Source organism: Chlorocebus sabaeus, chromosome 9 (genome assembly GCF_047675955.1).
Source record: "Chlorocebus sabaeus isolate Y175 chromosome 9, mChlSab1.0.hap1, whole genome shotgun sequence".
In the NCBI taxonomy this organism is placed as follows: Eukaryota; Metazoa; Chordata; class Mammalia; order Primates; family Cercopithecidae; genus Chlorocebus; species Chlorocebus sabaeus.
In genome coordinates, this window is record NC_132912.1 from 71,805,711 (window position 1) to 71,819,643 (window position 13,933).

A 13,933-nucleotide genomic window follows, 5' to 3' on the forward strand; every position below is an offset into this window, starting at 1 on the left:
GTGAATCACTTGAACCCGGGAGGCGGAGGTTGCAGTGAGCCGAGATAGCGCTATTGCACTCCAGCCTGGGCAACAGAGCGAGACTCTGTCTGAAAATAAATAAATAAATAAATAAATCAAAATAAAAATTAGCTGGGAATGGTGGCAAGCACCTGTTGTCCCAGTTACTCCAGGGACTGAGGTGAGAGGATCATACTAAGCCCAGTAGGTTGAGGCTGCAGTGAGCTGTGAGCATGCCACAGTACCCTAGCATGGCTAATACAGCGAGAACCCTGTCTCAACAAAAAAAATAAGCAATTATTATATGAAACATCAGGGACTATTATGCTTTTTTTTTTTTTTTTTTTTGAGACAGGGTCTTACTCTATTGCCCAGACTGGAGTGCAAGGGCAGAATCTTGGCTCACCACAACCTCCGCCTCCCCTGCTCAAGTGATTCTCCTGCCTCGGCCTCTGGAGTACCTGGGATTACAGGCACGCGCCACTACCGCCTGGCTAATTTTTGTACTTTTAGTAGAAATGGGGTTTCACTATGTTGGCAAGGCTGGACTTCAACTCCTGACCTCAAATGATCCACCTGCCTTGGTCTCCCAAAGTGCTAGGATTACAGGTGTGAGCCACTGTGCCTGTCCTATTATAGCTTTTATGGCACAGCTTAAGCACCAAGTTTAGGGAAATTTGTTCTGAGTATTAATTATATGAGAGACTTAGGATAATTAGTAATAAATGTCTTAAAACAATCTTCTCACCTAAAAATTAGAAAAACTTTCTCACTGAAGAGTGTATTACTCTTTCTATTCCAAAGAAAAAAATGTTAAAAGTATAGATTTCAGTGATACAATGTCACCAAACAAAAAATGCATTCTTAACTCTAAGAAATAAATAAATTTCAATCATACCATCTTCTTCATCCTCAGCTTCTTCTGCTTCCATAGGGTCATATTCATCTTGATTGTTATCTTCTTCAGTTTCATCATCATCTTTAGAATCATCTTTTCTTTTATCTTCTTTCTGTAATTTAAATGCCTTTATTATTTATTTACTTATTTTTAGAAGATGGGGTTTTGCCATATTGCCCAGGCTAGTCTCCAACCCCTGGGCTCAAGTGAACCACTGGCCTGGACCTTCTGGAGGGGTAGGATTATAGGCATCAGCCACTATAGTCAGCAGTTATATTATTATTATACAATCATAACAATTATTATATATTATTACACACACACACACACATCTATCTCTCTCTCTATATATATATTTTTTGAGATGGAGTCTGGCTCTGTCACCCAGACTGGAGTGCAGTGGCATGATTTCCCTTCACTGCAACCTCCGCCTCCCAGGTTCAAGTGATTCACCTGCCTCAGCTTCCCAAAGGGCTGGGATTACAGGTGTGAGCCACCGTGCCTGGCTTAAAATAGTTTTAAATTAAGCAAGAAATCTCACCAAACATTAAATTACTAAAACTAAAAACAGTAAATCCACTGAAGTTATTTAAAAGTTTTACATTGTAAATTACTACTTTTTTGTTTGTTTTTTTTGAGACAGTCTTACTCTGTTGCTCAGGCTGGAGTACAATGGCACAATCTGGGCTTACTGCAGCCTCCAACTCCTGGGTTCAGGCAATCCTCCTGCCTCACCCTCCCAAGTAGCTAGGACCACAGGTACACGACCATGTCCAGCTAATTTTTGTAGAGAGGGGGTTTCACCATGTTGTCCAGGATGGTCTTAAACTACCAGAGTCAAGCAATCTCTCCACCTCAGACTCCCAATGTGCTGGGATTATAGGAGCGAGCCACTATGTCCATACAATAAAAGAGTAATAATTAGGCTGGGTGTGGTGGCTCACATCTGTAATCCCAGCACTTTGGGAGGCTGAGGTGGGCAGATCACTTGAGGTCAGGAGTTCAAGACCAGCCTGGCCAACATGGTGAAAACCTGTCTCTACTTAAAAAAAAAAAAAAGAAAAAAAAATTAGCCAGGCAAGGTGGCCTGCACCTGTAGTCTCAGCTACTTGGGAGGCTGAGGAAGGAGAATTGCTTGAACCTGGGAGGGAAAGGTTGTAATGAGCAAAGATTACACCACTACACTTCAGCAAGCCTGGTCAACGGAGCTAGACTCCATCTCAAAAAAAGGAAAAAAAAAATTTTAAGAATAAGGTATTAGAAAACTAGCTATAGATGCTCATATTGGCTTAATTTGAAGATCTGAATTTCTTTTTTTTTTGAGATGGAGTCTTGCTATGTCGCCCAGGCTGGAGTGCAGTGGTGTGATCTTGGCTCACTGCAACCTCCACCTCCCGGGTTCAAGTGATACTCCTTCCTCTGCCTTCCCAATAGCTAGGACTATAGGCATGTGCCATCATGTCTGGCTAATTTTTTTGGAGACGAGGTTTCACCGTGTTAGTCGTGATGGTTTCAAAGACTTGATTTTCTAATATAGTAAAATCTTTCAGTTTGGCTTTTACATCTAATATTCTGATGGAAATCAACATCAACCTTTATAACGTAGAAGAGTAACTGAAAGTTCTAAAGCAGGTTGTTATTACAGACCTTCCTTTCATCTCTATCTTCTTTTTTATCTTTATCATCGCCTGATTTTCTCCGTTTGGGTTTTGGCTCATCAGTTTCATCATCTCTTTCTTCCTTTTTATCTTTTCTCTCATCTTTTTTGCTTTTTTTATCCTTTTCTTTTTTGTCCTCTTTCTCAGGAAGAGACAGTAATGATTTGTATATACGGACACCAAAATCTCTTTGAAGCATTTCATTGAAAAGTTCCGCAAACAATGAAACCTATAAAAAGATACCAACATGAACCTAGCCAAATTTCAACAGAAATAATAAAGTTAGCACAGTAATTTAGCAAATAAAAACTTGCCACATATAATGATTATGTAAACTTATCAACCTTTTTTTTTTCTTTTTTTTTTGAGACGGAGTCTCGCTCTGTCACCCAGTTGGAGTGCAGTGGTGCGATCTTGGCTCACAGCAAGCTCCACCTCCTGGGTTCACACCATTCTTCTGCCTCAGACTCCCAAGTAGCTGGGACTACAGGTGCCCGCCACCATGCCTGGCTAGTATTTCTGTATTTTTAGTAGAGACGGGGTTTCACCGTGTTAGCCAGGATGGTCACGATCTCCTGACCTTGTGATCTGTCCACCTCAGCCTCCCAAAGTGCTGGGATTACAGGAGTGAGCCACCTCACCCGGCCACTTATCAAACATTTTAACACAACCATTAATCTTTTTTTTTTTTTTTTTTTTTCCTGGCAGTCTTGCTCTGTCACCCAAACTGGAGTGCGGTGGCATGATGTGGGCTCACAGCAACCTTTGGTTCCCAAGTTCAAGCCATTCACCTGCCTCACTCTCCTGAGTGGCTGAGATTACAGGCTTGTGCCACCAACGCTGGCTAATTTTTGTATTTTCAGTTGAGATGGAGTTTCGCCATGTTGGCCAGGCTGGTCTTGAACTCCTGACCACAGGTGATCCACCTGCCTCGGCCTCCCAAAGTGCTGTGATTACAGGTTGTGAGCCACCCCGCAAAGCCAACCAACTGTTAATCTTCATGATAAGTGTACCTTATTAATTTACTCAATAAATTTTGCATCAAATGCCTGGTATGTACAGGGCCTGTTTTAGGCATTAGGGATACAGCACTGAAGAAAGCAGATAAAAACCTCTCCTATCATCCAGCCAGTGGAGAGAAGTAATAAATAACCAAATCATGAAGTCTCTGTTAACCTATTCTGGTTCTGGGGCTGCCCGGTTTTTAAGACAAGGAATAACCAAATCAACATCAAATTATATGAAAAACAAGCAGGATAAACACCTACAGAATAACAAGAGAGAATAGTAAGACAAGGCTTCTCTGATAAAGTGACCTTTACAAAGTGAACAGAAGGCAATGAGGAAATAAGTCATATTGGTATCTAGGAGAAGAAAATTCTGAATTAGGGAAACAATTTTAAACCCTGAATAGGGAACATCTATTACTACTACGCAAGCATCCCCAAGTAACAGGCTATTGCTATGTATTATACATTTTTTGGGTTTTTTTTTTTTTGAGACAGAGTCTTGCTCTGTTGCCGAGACTAGAGTGCAGTGGCGCAGTTTCGGCTCACTGCAAGCTCTGCCTCCCAGGTTCACACCATTCCCCTGCCTCAGCCTCCCCAGTAGCTGGGACCACAGGTGCCTGCCACCACACCCAGCTAATTTTTTGTATTTTTAGTAGAGATGGGGTTTCACTGTGTTAGGCAGGATCTTCTGGCTTCGTGATCTGCCTGCCTTGACCTACCAAAGTGCTAGGATTAAAGGCGTAAGCCACTGTGCCCAGCCTATATTGTAAATTTTTTATGTACCTATTTATTTTTTCTTTGAGACAGAGTTTTGCTCTTGTTGCCCAGGCTAGAGTGCAATGGCATGATCTCAGCTTACCACAACCTTCACCTCCCAGGTTCAAGCGATTCTCCTGCCTCAGCCTCCTGAGTAGCTGAGATTACACGTATGTGCCACCACACCCAGCTAATTTTGTATTTTCAGTAGAGATGGGGTTTGTCCATGTTGGTCAGGCTGGTCTTGAACTCCTGACCACAGGTGATCCGCTTGCCTTGGACTGCTGAAGTGCTGGGATTACAGGTGTGAGCCACTGCACCTGGCCTTACGGACTGATTTCTTTTTCTTTTTTTTTTTTTGAGATGGAGTCTCGCTCTGTCGTCCAGGCTGGAGTTCAGTGGCGCGATCTCGGCTCACTGCAAGCTCTGCCTCCCGGGTTCACGCCATTCTCCTGCCTCAGCCTCCCAAGTAGCTGGGACTACAGGCGCTCGCCACCACGCCCGGCTAATTTTTTGTATTTTTAGTAGAGATGGGGTTTCACCGTGTTAGCCAGGATGGTCTCGATCTCCTGACTTAATGATCCACCCGTCTTGGCCTCCCAAAGTGCTGGGATTATAGGCGTGAGCCACCACGCCCAGCTTATGTACCGATTTCTAAGGCTAAAGTCCATTGCTTTCAATAGACTCTTAAGAAGGGCTAAAACGGGCCACGCGGTGGCTTGCGCCTGTAATCTCAGCACTTTAGGAGGCTGAGGCAGGTGGATTACAAGGTCAGGAATTCGAGACCAGCCTGGTCAACATGGTGAAACCTCTCTCTACTAAAAATACAAAAATTAGCTGGGCGTGGAGGCACACGCCTGTAATCCCAGCGCTACTCAGGAGGCTGAGGCAGGAGAATCACTTGAATCTGGGAGGCGGAGGTTGCAGTGAGCCAAGATCATGTCATCGCACTACAGCCTAGGCAACAGGGTGAGACTCCATTTCAAAAAAAGGGCTAAAACTTGAAATGGCTGACCACAGCCCTTAAATGTGTCATCTTTGCAAATCGGATATATTTGCTAAAATAGTTTAATCAGATCATTTTCTGATTACAAAGGATAATGCAAATTTATTATAACTATAATTTATTTTAGCCTATTTTTCATTAATTGCCCAATCTTTTTTATTTCATATTAAGATGGAGTTTCACTATGTTGCCCAGGCTGGCCTCAGACTCCTGGGCTCATGCAATTCTCCCATCTCAGTCCCTCAAAGTGCTGTAGTGACTGTGCCCAGTCTATGTATTTATTTATTAAGTGATTATTACAAGGATGGCACCATTAGGAATTACTTCAATTTATGGCAACTGCTTACTTTTTTTATTTTTTGAGATAGAGTCTCACTCTGTTGCCCAGGCTGCAGTGCAGTGGCGCAATCTTGCCTCACTACATGCTTGCTGGGTTCAAGAGATTCTCCTGCCTCAGCATCCTGAGTAGCTGGGATTACAGGAGCCTATCACCTAGCCTGACTAATTTCTGTATTTTTAGTAGAGATGGGGTTTCACCATGTTGGCCAGGCTGGTCTCAAACTCCTGACCTCAGGTGATCCACCTGCCTGAGCCTCCCAAAGTGCTGCGATTACAGGCATGAGCCACTGCACCCAGCCAGGCAACTGCTTAAAAAAAAGATAACGTCATATAGTATCTAATTTTAAGGACATCTGCTTATTGGAATAATTAACATTGCAAAAAAAAAACCCAACAACTTGGACATATTTTAATATTTATAACATGTTTTATATGAAAACTAATAAGCATGGACTTTATGTTTTATAATTGCCTCAGTAATCCTCAAAGGTCTCTAGTCTTCCTTGATTTTCATCTTACCAGCTGGTGAACAATGATCTTCTGATTCAAAGAAGCATTACTGATTTTTCCAATATAATTTAGAAAACAAAAGAACATAAGATATGTTGATAAGATAAAATAATTAAACACAATAATTTTAGATATGATTTTGTACAGGGCACTACAAAATTATGTTGGAAATTCTATTTTTAAGGAGTAAAGCAATTACACACTTAGAGATAAAAGTTTTCAATTGTTTTGAAAACATGTTGTAAAGTAAACTAAACTACATGTTGTAAAGCTGCTCTAAAATAATGATACAGGCTAGGTGAAATGGCTCATGCCTGTAATCCCAGCATTTTGGGAGGCCAAGGCAAGTGGATCACCTGAGGTCAGGAGTTCAAGATCAGACTGGTCAACATGGGAAAATCCTGTCTCTACTAAAAATACAAAAATTAGCCGGGGTTGGTGGCGTGCAACTGCAATTCCGGCTACTCAGGAGGCTGAAGGAGGGCAACGGCTCAAACCCGGGAGGCAGAGGTTGCAGTGAGCCAACATCGAGCCACTGCACTCCAGCCTGGGCGACAGAGGGAGACTGTCTCAATAAATAAATAGGCCGGGCGCGGTGGGCTCATGCCTGTAATCCCAGCAATTTGTGAGGCGGGTGGATCACTTGAGGTTGGGAGTTTGAGACCAGCCTGACCAACATGGTGAAACCCTGTCTCTACTAAAAATACAAATAATTAGCCAGGCGTTGTGCTTGTAATCCCAGCTACCCTGGAGAGAGGCAGGAGAATTGCTTAAGCCTGGGAGGCAGAGGTTGCAGTGAGCTGAGATTGTGCCATTGCATTCCATCCTGGGCAACAAAGTGAGACTCTGTCTCAAAAATAAATATATAAAATAAGTAATAAAATAATTATACAAAAAATAGATTAATAATGAAAAGTTAAACAACAATTATTTTCTCTTACAACTCAAACACCAGTTAAATTTTTAATATCTTTAAATGGTATTAAATGCTATTTTAATTCTAGAGAAGATAATAAAGCATTACTTCATCCCCAAAAGAGTCAACTAGACATTACGGATATCCTGAAGAAAGAACACACCACACTACTTATGAAAGCGTCTTAGGGAAAAAACAAAACTGAACTTAATTAAAAATTTAGACCTAACAATCAATTTAAATGAAATACAGGGAATAGAGGAATGCATAAACCATAGCAGGGAAATGCAATCAGCAAAAGTGAGTCTGTAAGGAAACTTTAGAGGACAAATCATCTATTTTTTTCCCAAGAAGTAGATTACAAGAAAAAACCAACAAAAACTCAAAAAAACAAGCAATGAAAAAGAGGCATTCGGGGCTGGGCGCAGTGGCTCATGCCTGTAATCCCAGCACTTTGGGAGGCTGAGGCAGGCAGATCACCTGAGGTCGGGAGTTCGAGACCAGTCTGGCCAACATGGTGAAACCCCATCTCTACTAAAAATGCAAAAATTAGCTGGGTGTGGTGGCAGGTGTCTGTAATCCCAGCTACTCGGGAGGCTGAGGCAGGAGAATTGCTTGAACCCAGGAGACAGAGGTTGCAGTGAGCCGCCATCACGCCAATGCACTCCAGCATGGGTAACAGAGTGAAACTCTGTCTCAAAAAAAAAAACCAAAAACCAAAAAAACAAAAAAAGTTAAAAACAAAGAAAAAAGATTTCAGAGATATATTAACTAGTCATAATGTGTGGCCCTTATATGGATCTTATTTCAAACTGAAAACATTACCTCAAATGAATGTTCTTTATTATCCTCTAATCTGTAGTCCAACAAGACACTCAAAGACATGATGCTACAATCAAACTTGCCACTTTTTGCAGCCCAATTTGGATGTACAATGATAGCTGGTTCATCAGGCAAAATATATCTTCTTTCTCGACGCTGGCGTTCCATTTCCTCTTGACGTTTCCTTTCTTCTTCCTAAATATTTCAAATTTCAAGTCAAGGTTAAATCTGCAAGTATGATGTATATACACGTCCAAGATGAATATACATCGAATATATACCACACAAAGGAACAAAATTCCCATGACTCTTCATGGTGCTTACACTAACCATAAGGGTTGACAAGGGAGGAAAGTTCAAATTCACTAAGCGTAGTAAGCTTTGATGGCTCCTAACTCTCTTTTGGATTTCCCAGCATAAGAAACTGCCATGTAAAGAGGGGGGAAAGTTATCTATATTGAGATTATATAAATTAGAAAAAATTCTGGGAAAATAGTAGTGGTAGCATAGGTTTTAGATCTTCCTGAAACCTCACACTAAAAACACAAAGCAATATAGATATCAAAATCAAAAACTGATAGCATTCATAACAAAACTAAGTGACAAGGTATCCCCACAAACCAATATACAAATGGGTGGGAAAAGGCCAAAAGACCTATGTGTTACTGATGAATGTGTCCAAAGAAAGCATAAGGAAGCAATGGGAGAACAAGAAAACCAAAAAACAGCCAGTAGGTATTTACTGGAAAGTGCAGCAGCTGAAACTAGGCAAAATTTTACCCCTAACAAGAGAGTGAATAGAGAATTTATTTTAAGATCTGGGCCGGGCGCGGTGGCTCAAGCCTGTAATCCCAGCACTTTGGGAGGCCGAGACGGGAGGATCACGAGGTCAGGAGATCGAGACCATCCTGGCTAACACAGTGAAACCCCGTCTCTACTAAAAAAATACAAAAAAAATAGCCGGGCGAGGTGGCGGGCGCCTGTAGTCCCAGCTACTCGGGAGGCTGAGGCAGGAGAATGGTGAAAACCCGGGAGGCGGAGCTTGCAGTGAGCTGAGATCTGGCCACTGCACTCCAGCCTGGGCGACAGAGCGAGACTCCGTCTCAAAAAAAAAAAAAAAAAAAAAAAAAAGATCTGAAGAGGCCTAGGCCACTCTAGCCTTACAAACTTGCAAAGCTCATTTACTAGGGTCCCATACTGAGGAGAAACTGCTGGGAGTAGGAGAGTAACAACAAAGACATAGGAGAACGCCCAGACAAAAAGTGATGAAGGGCAAAAGAAACAGCAAACTTCAGAAAGCAAGCCAGCGTATGTTTCTGACAAAACAAAACAACAAAAGAGCAGAGCTCTATGAATTTAGAAAAGTTATCTGAAAGAAACTACGTTTATAAAATTCAGACAATCTAAATTCACATAGAAATGATTCAAATATTGAGGTCAAATCCCACACAAATTTAGTATTTTTAAAAAAAGAGTGAGAAGCAGCAGCAGAATTATATCCCTGTAGATGATGAAAGTGGGCCAGAAAGACACCACCACATAGCAGATGAAAATTTTAACTATTTTTAAAGTGTGCTAAAAGAAAATGTTACAAGAGACACAGACATTCTGCATCACATTCTTAACATTCAAAATTCAGAAAGTGAGTATCTGATTGGTAGACAGATCATGTATCTGACCCTATCTGTAGCAATTCTTCGGCTTCTCTAATAGAAATGGCGGTGGGAAGGGAGAACCAGGCCTGCTAAAAGCCAATCCAAAAAGGGACTGGGTTTGTGCATTTCATTATACACAAAGTTTTTTTTTTTTTTTTTTTGAGACAGGGTCTCACTCTGTCACCCTGGCCAGAGAGTAGTGGTGTGATCATAGCTCACAAATAGCACTGACCTCCTGGGTTCAAGCAATCCTCCCATGTCAGCCTCCCCAGTAGCTGAGACTACAGCCACATGTGACCATGTTCGGCTAATTTTTTTTTTTTTTTTTCCTAGAGATGGGGTCTCACGAAGTTGTCTCCATCTATCCTGAACAATTCAGTTCTAACGCACTCTTTTTTTTTTTTTTTTTTTTTTTTTTTTTGAGACGGAGTCTTGTTCTGTTGCCCAGGCTGGAGTGCAGTGGCTGGATCTCAGCTCACTGCAAGCTCCACCTCCCGGGTTTACACCATTCTCCTGCCTCAGCCTCCTGAGTACAGGCGCCTGCCACCTCGCCCGGCTAGTTTTTTGTATTTTTTCAGTAGAGACGGGGTTTCACCATGTTCGCCAGGATGGTCTTGATCTCCTGACCTCGTGATCCCCCGTCTCGGCCTCCCAAAGTGCTGGGATTACAGGCTTGAGACACCGCACCCGGCCTAAAGCACCCTTTTCAAGGAATGTAGATGTCTACACAGGAGATGGAGGCTGGCAGGGTGGTGGAGCCACAACTGCCCATTGATGATGAGCTCCTTCATTACTAAACAATGAAACCCAGATGGAGCAAGGAGAGTAATCCATGCAGAGATAGCACAGGGCAGAGAGTCATGTCATTGGAAGAATTGGAGGCACCTGTGTAAATTCACAGCTTTCAATATGCGTAAGATATAGAAATATAGATTTAAATATTGGTAAGTGTTATCTATTTATCTATATATCTTCCGTATCTCTGTTCACTGAAGGGGGTTGGGAGCAGCAACCTAATTGCAATGAGCATATCTTGGCTTCTAAATACCATTCTTCACTAAAAAGGAACCAGGGCTTCCTGGGGAAATGACTGATTCCTGAACTAGGACAAGGATAGCACAAAATAAAATTGAAATGCTTTAAAATGCTAGTAAGTAAAGAGTCCTCAAAAAGTGATAAAGATATGTCAAAAGGGCACATAGCTCGAAAGAACTCCCACCGTCCAACGTCTGGGACAATTTCATCATGAAAATAACTCATTGAGGGCCGAGCACGGTGGCTCACAACTGTAATCCCAGCACATCGGCAGGCCAAGGTGGGTGGATCATCTGAGATCAGGAATTTCAGACCAGCCTGGCTAACATGGCGAAACCCAATCTCTACTAAAAATACAAAAATTAGCCAGGCATGGTGGCAGGCGCCTGTAATCCCAGCTACTCGGGAGGCTGAGGTACAAGAATCGCTTCAACCCAGGAGGCAGAAATTGCAATGAGCCGAGATCATGCCATTCCACTGCAGCCTGGGCAACAGAGAGAGACTCTGTCTCAAAAAATAAAAATAAGGCCAAGAGCAGTGCAATATCAGCCTGTAATAGCAGCACTTTGGGAGGCTGAGGCGGGTGGATCATGAGATCAAGAGATCGAGACCATCCTGGCCAACATGACGAAACCCCATCTCTACTAAAAATACACAAATTAGCTGGGTGTGGTAGTGGGTGCCTGCATTCCCAGCTACTCGGGAGGCTGAGGCAGAAGAACAGCTTCAACCCAGGAGGCAGAGGTTGCAGTGAGCCGAGATTGTGCCACTGCACTCCAACCTGGCAACAGAGTGAGACTCCGTCTCAAAATAAATAAATAAATAAATAAATAAATAAATAATTTTTTTTTTTTTTTTTTTTGAGACGGAGTCTGGCTCTGTCACCCAGGCTGGAGTGCAGTGGCCGGATCTCTGCTCACCGCAAGCTCCGCCTCCCGGGTTTACGCCATTCTCCTGCCTCAGCCTCCGGAGTAGCTGGGACTACAGGCGCCCGCCACCTCGCCCGGTTAGTTTTTTGTACTTTTTAGTAGAGACGGGGTTTCACCGTGTTAGCCAGGATGGTCTCGATCTCCTGACCTCGTGATCCGCCCGTCTCGGCCTCCCAAAGTGCTGGGATTACAGGCTTGAGCCACCGCGCCCGGCCTCAATAAAAAAATTTTTTTTTTGAGACGAAGTCTCACTCTGTCACCCAGGCTGGAGTGCAGTGGTGCGACTGCCACTCACTGCAAGCTCCGCCTCCCAAGTTCACGCCATTCTCCTGCCTCAGCCTCCCGTGTAGCTGGGACTACAGGCGCCCACAACCTCGCCCGGCTAATTTTTGTATTTTTAGTAGAGACGGGGTTTCACCGTGTTAGCCAGGATGGTCTCGATCTCTTGACCTTGTGATCCGCCCGTCTCGGCCTCCCAAAGTGCTGGGATTACAGGCATGACCCACCGCGCCTAGCCATAAACAAATAAAATTTAAAAATAAAAATAAATACATAAAAAAATAAGAAATCACAAGTCCATGCATCACCTAAGAACAAGGTAACTATCCTACAAAATTACAAAACCATTATCACATTCAAGAAATTTAACACTGCTTTAATATTATCTAATGTCACATCCATATCCATAATCAAATTTCTCCAACTGTCCCAAAAATACTCTCTATGACTTTTATTTTCACCTATCCAGGATCTAGTCAGGTTTCACTTAGTTATTTGGTTGTTATGTCTCATTAGCCTCCTTTAATCTAAGAGATCCCTTTAACCATTTCTTTCTTTCATCTTTCATTATATGGACCATTTTTTGAAAAGTTTAGGAGAGCTGAGAATTTTTCATATTCTAAAAAAATAATAATAAAATAAAAAATTTAAAAAAGAAAATTTCATTCTAGATTTATCTGTTTTCTCACAGGGTCTTGCTCTGTCTCCCAGGCTTAGGTGAGAGGACCACTAAATCACAAGCAGATTTAGAGTAAATATTTCCGGAAGGAATTCTTCATAAATAATGATTTGTACTTTATAATGTATAAGATTTAGAAACTGATTATATGGCTTATCCAATTACTGGTGCTAAAACACACTTCTGAGATCCCTATATTTCAAATTCAGAAAATAAAGTAACAGGCTTATGTATCCAGGAGTTATTCTACTGGACAAAAAACGGAAGCATAAAACAGCTTGAATAAATAGTCTGAGTCTCAAGGTTTGATTCAATCAAACATACTGTTTTAGAAGCAGACAGATTCTGGAATAAGCACTTCACTAGAACTCAATTTCTGAGCCATTTACCTAGAAATGTTTTGTATCTTCATTGTGGTGTTGGTGGTGGTTATATACCTATATGCATTTGTAAAAACTCACAGAACTATTCACAAAAAAGGTTGAATTTTATTATAAGTAAACTGCACCTTAATAAAAGCATACACACGGCCGGGCACAGTGGCTCATGCCTGTAACCTCAGCACTCTGAGAAGCTGAGAGAGGCAGATCACCTGAGGTCAGGAGTTCGAGAACAGCCTAACCAACACGGAAAAACACCATCTCTACTAAAAATGCAAAATTAGCCAGGCGTGGCGGTGCATGCCTGTAATCCCAGCTACTCGGGAGGCTGAGGCAGGAGAATTGCTTGAACCCAGGAGGTGGAGGTTGTGGTGAGCCGAGATTGTGCCATTGCACTCCCTTCTGGGCAACAAGAGCGAAACCCCGTCTCGGAAAATAAATAGCTGGGCGCGGGGGTTCACACATGTAATCCCAGCACTTTGTGAGGCGGAGGCAGGCGAATCACAAGGTCAGGAGTTTGAGACTAGCCTGGCCAACATGGTAAAACCCTGTCTCTACCAAAAATACAAAAAAATAGCCGGACATAGGGGTGGGTGCCTGTAATCTCAGCTACTCGGGAGGTTGAGGCAGAAGAATAGCTTGAACCTGGGATGTGGAGGTTGCAGTAAGCAGAGATCACTCCACTGCATTCTAGCCTGGGAAACAGAACAAGACTCAGTCTCAAAAAAAAAAAAAAAAAAAAAGCCAAAATAAAACAAATACATAAAAGCATACACACACATAATCTTAACTCACGTATTCCAAGAACACCCTATACATGAATATCAATACCACAGAGCGTAATAATAGATTGAGTACATACCTCTTTATCGTCTTCAGATTTCCTATCATCCTCCTCATCCTCCTCTTTTTCAGATTTCTCTAACTCCTTCTGTTCTTCTTTTTGTTCCTCTACTTTAAGCTGTTTTGTCAGTCGGGCTATTAACTGGGATTTTAATCCTTTGGAACTAAGAGCTCGACTTTCTAATTCTTTTCGGAGGTCATTTACCTGAATATATGGA

At 42.2% G+C, this 13,933-nt stretch overlaps 1 protein-coding gene across 5 annotated transcripts in view; it reads right to left on the bottom strand.

Moving 5' to 3' along the window:
* Positions 1 to 13,933, bottom strand: part of CCAR1 (cell division cycle and apoptosis regulator 1) — a 74,216-nt gene that overhangs the window by 17,388 nt on the left and 42,895 nt on the right. For all 5 annotated transcript variants that reach the window (XM_007963248.3, XM_007963251.3, XM_007963252.3 and 2 more), the window contains 4 exons: positions 13,735 to 13,920; positions 7,919 to 8,110; positions 2,546 to 2,785; positions 899 to 1,010 (listed from right to left, as the gene is read on the bottom strand). In XM_007963248.3, coding sequence (XP_007961439.2) covers positions 899 to 1,010; positions 2,546 to 2,785; positions 7,919 to 8,110; positions 13,735 to 13,920 — 730 coding nt within the window. The remainder of the gene's footprint in view (positions 1 to 898; positions 1,011 to 2,545; positions 2,786 to 7,918; positions 8,111 to 13,734; positions 13,921 to 13,933) is intronic.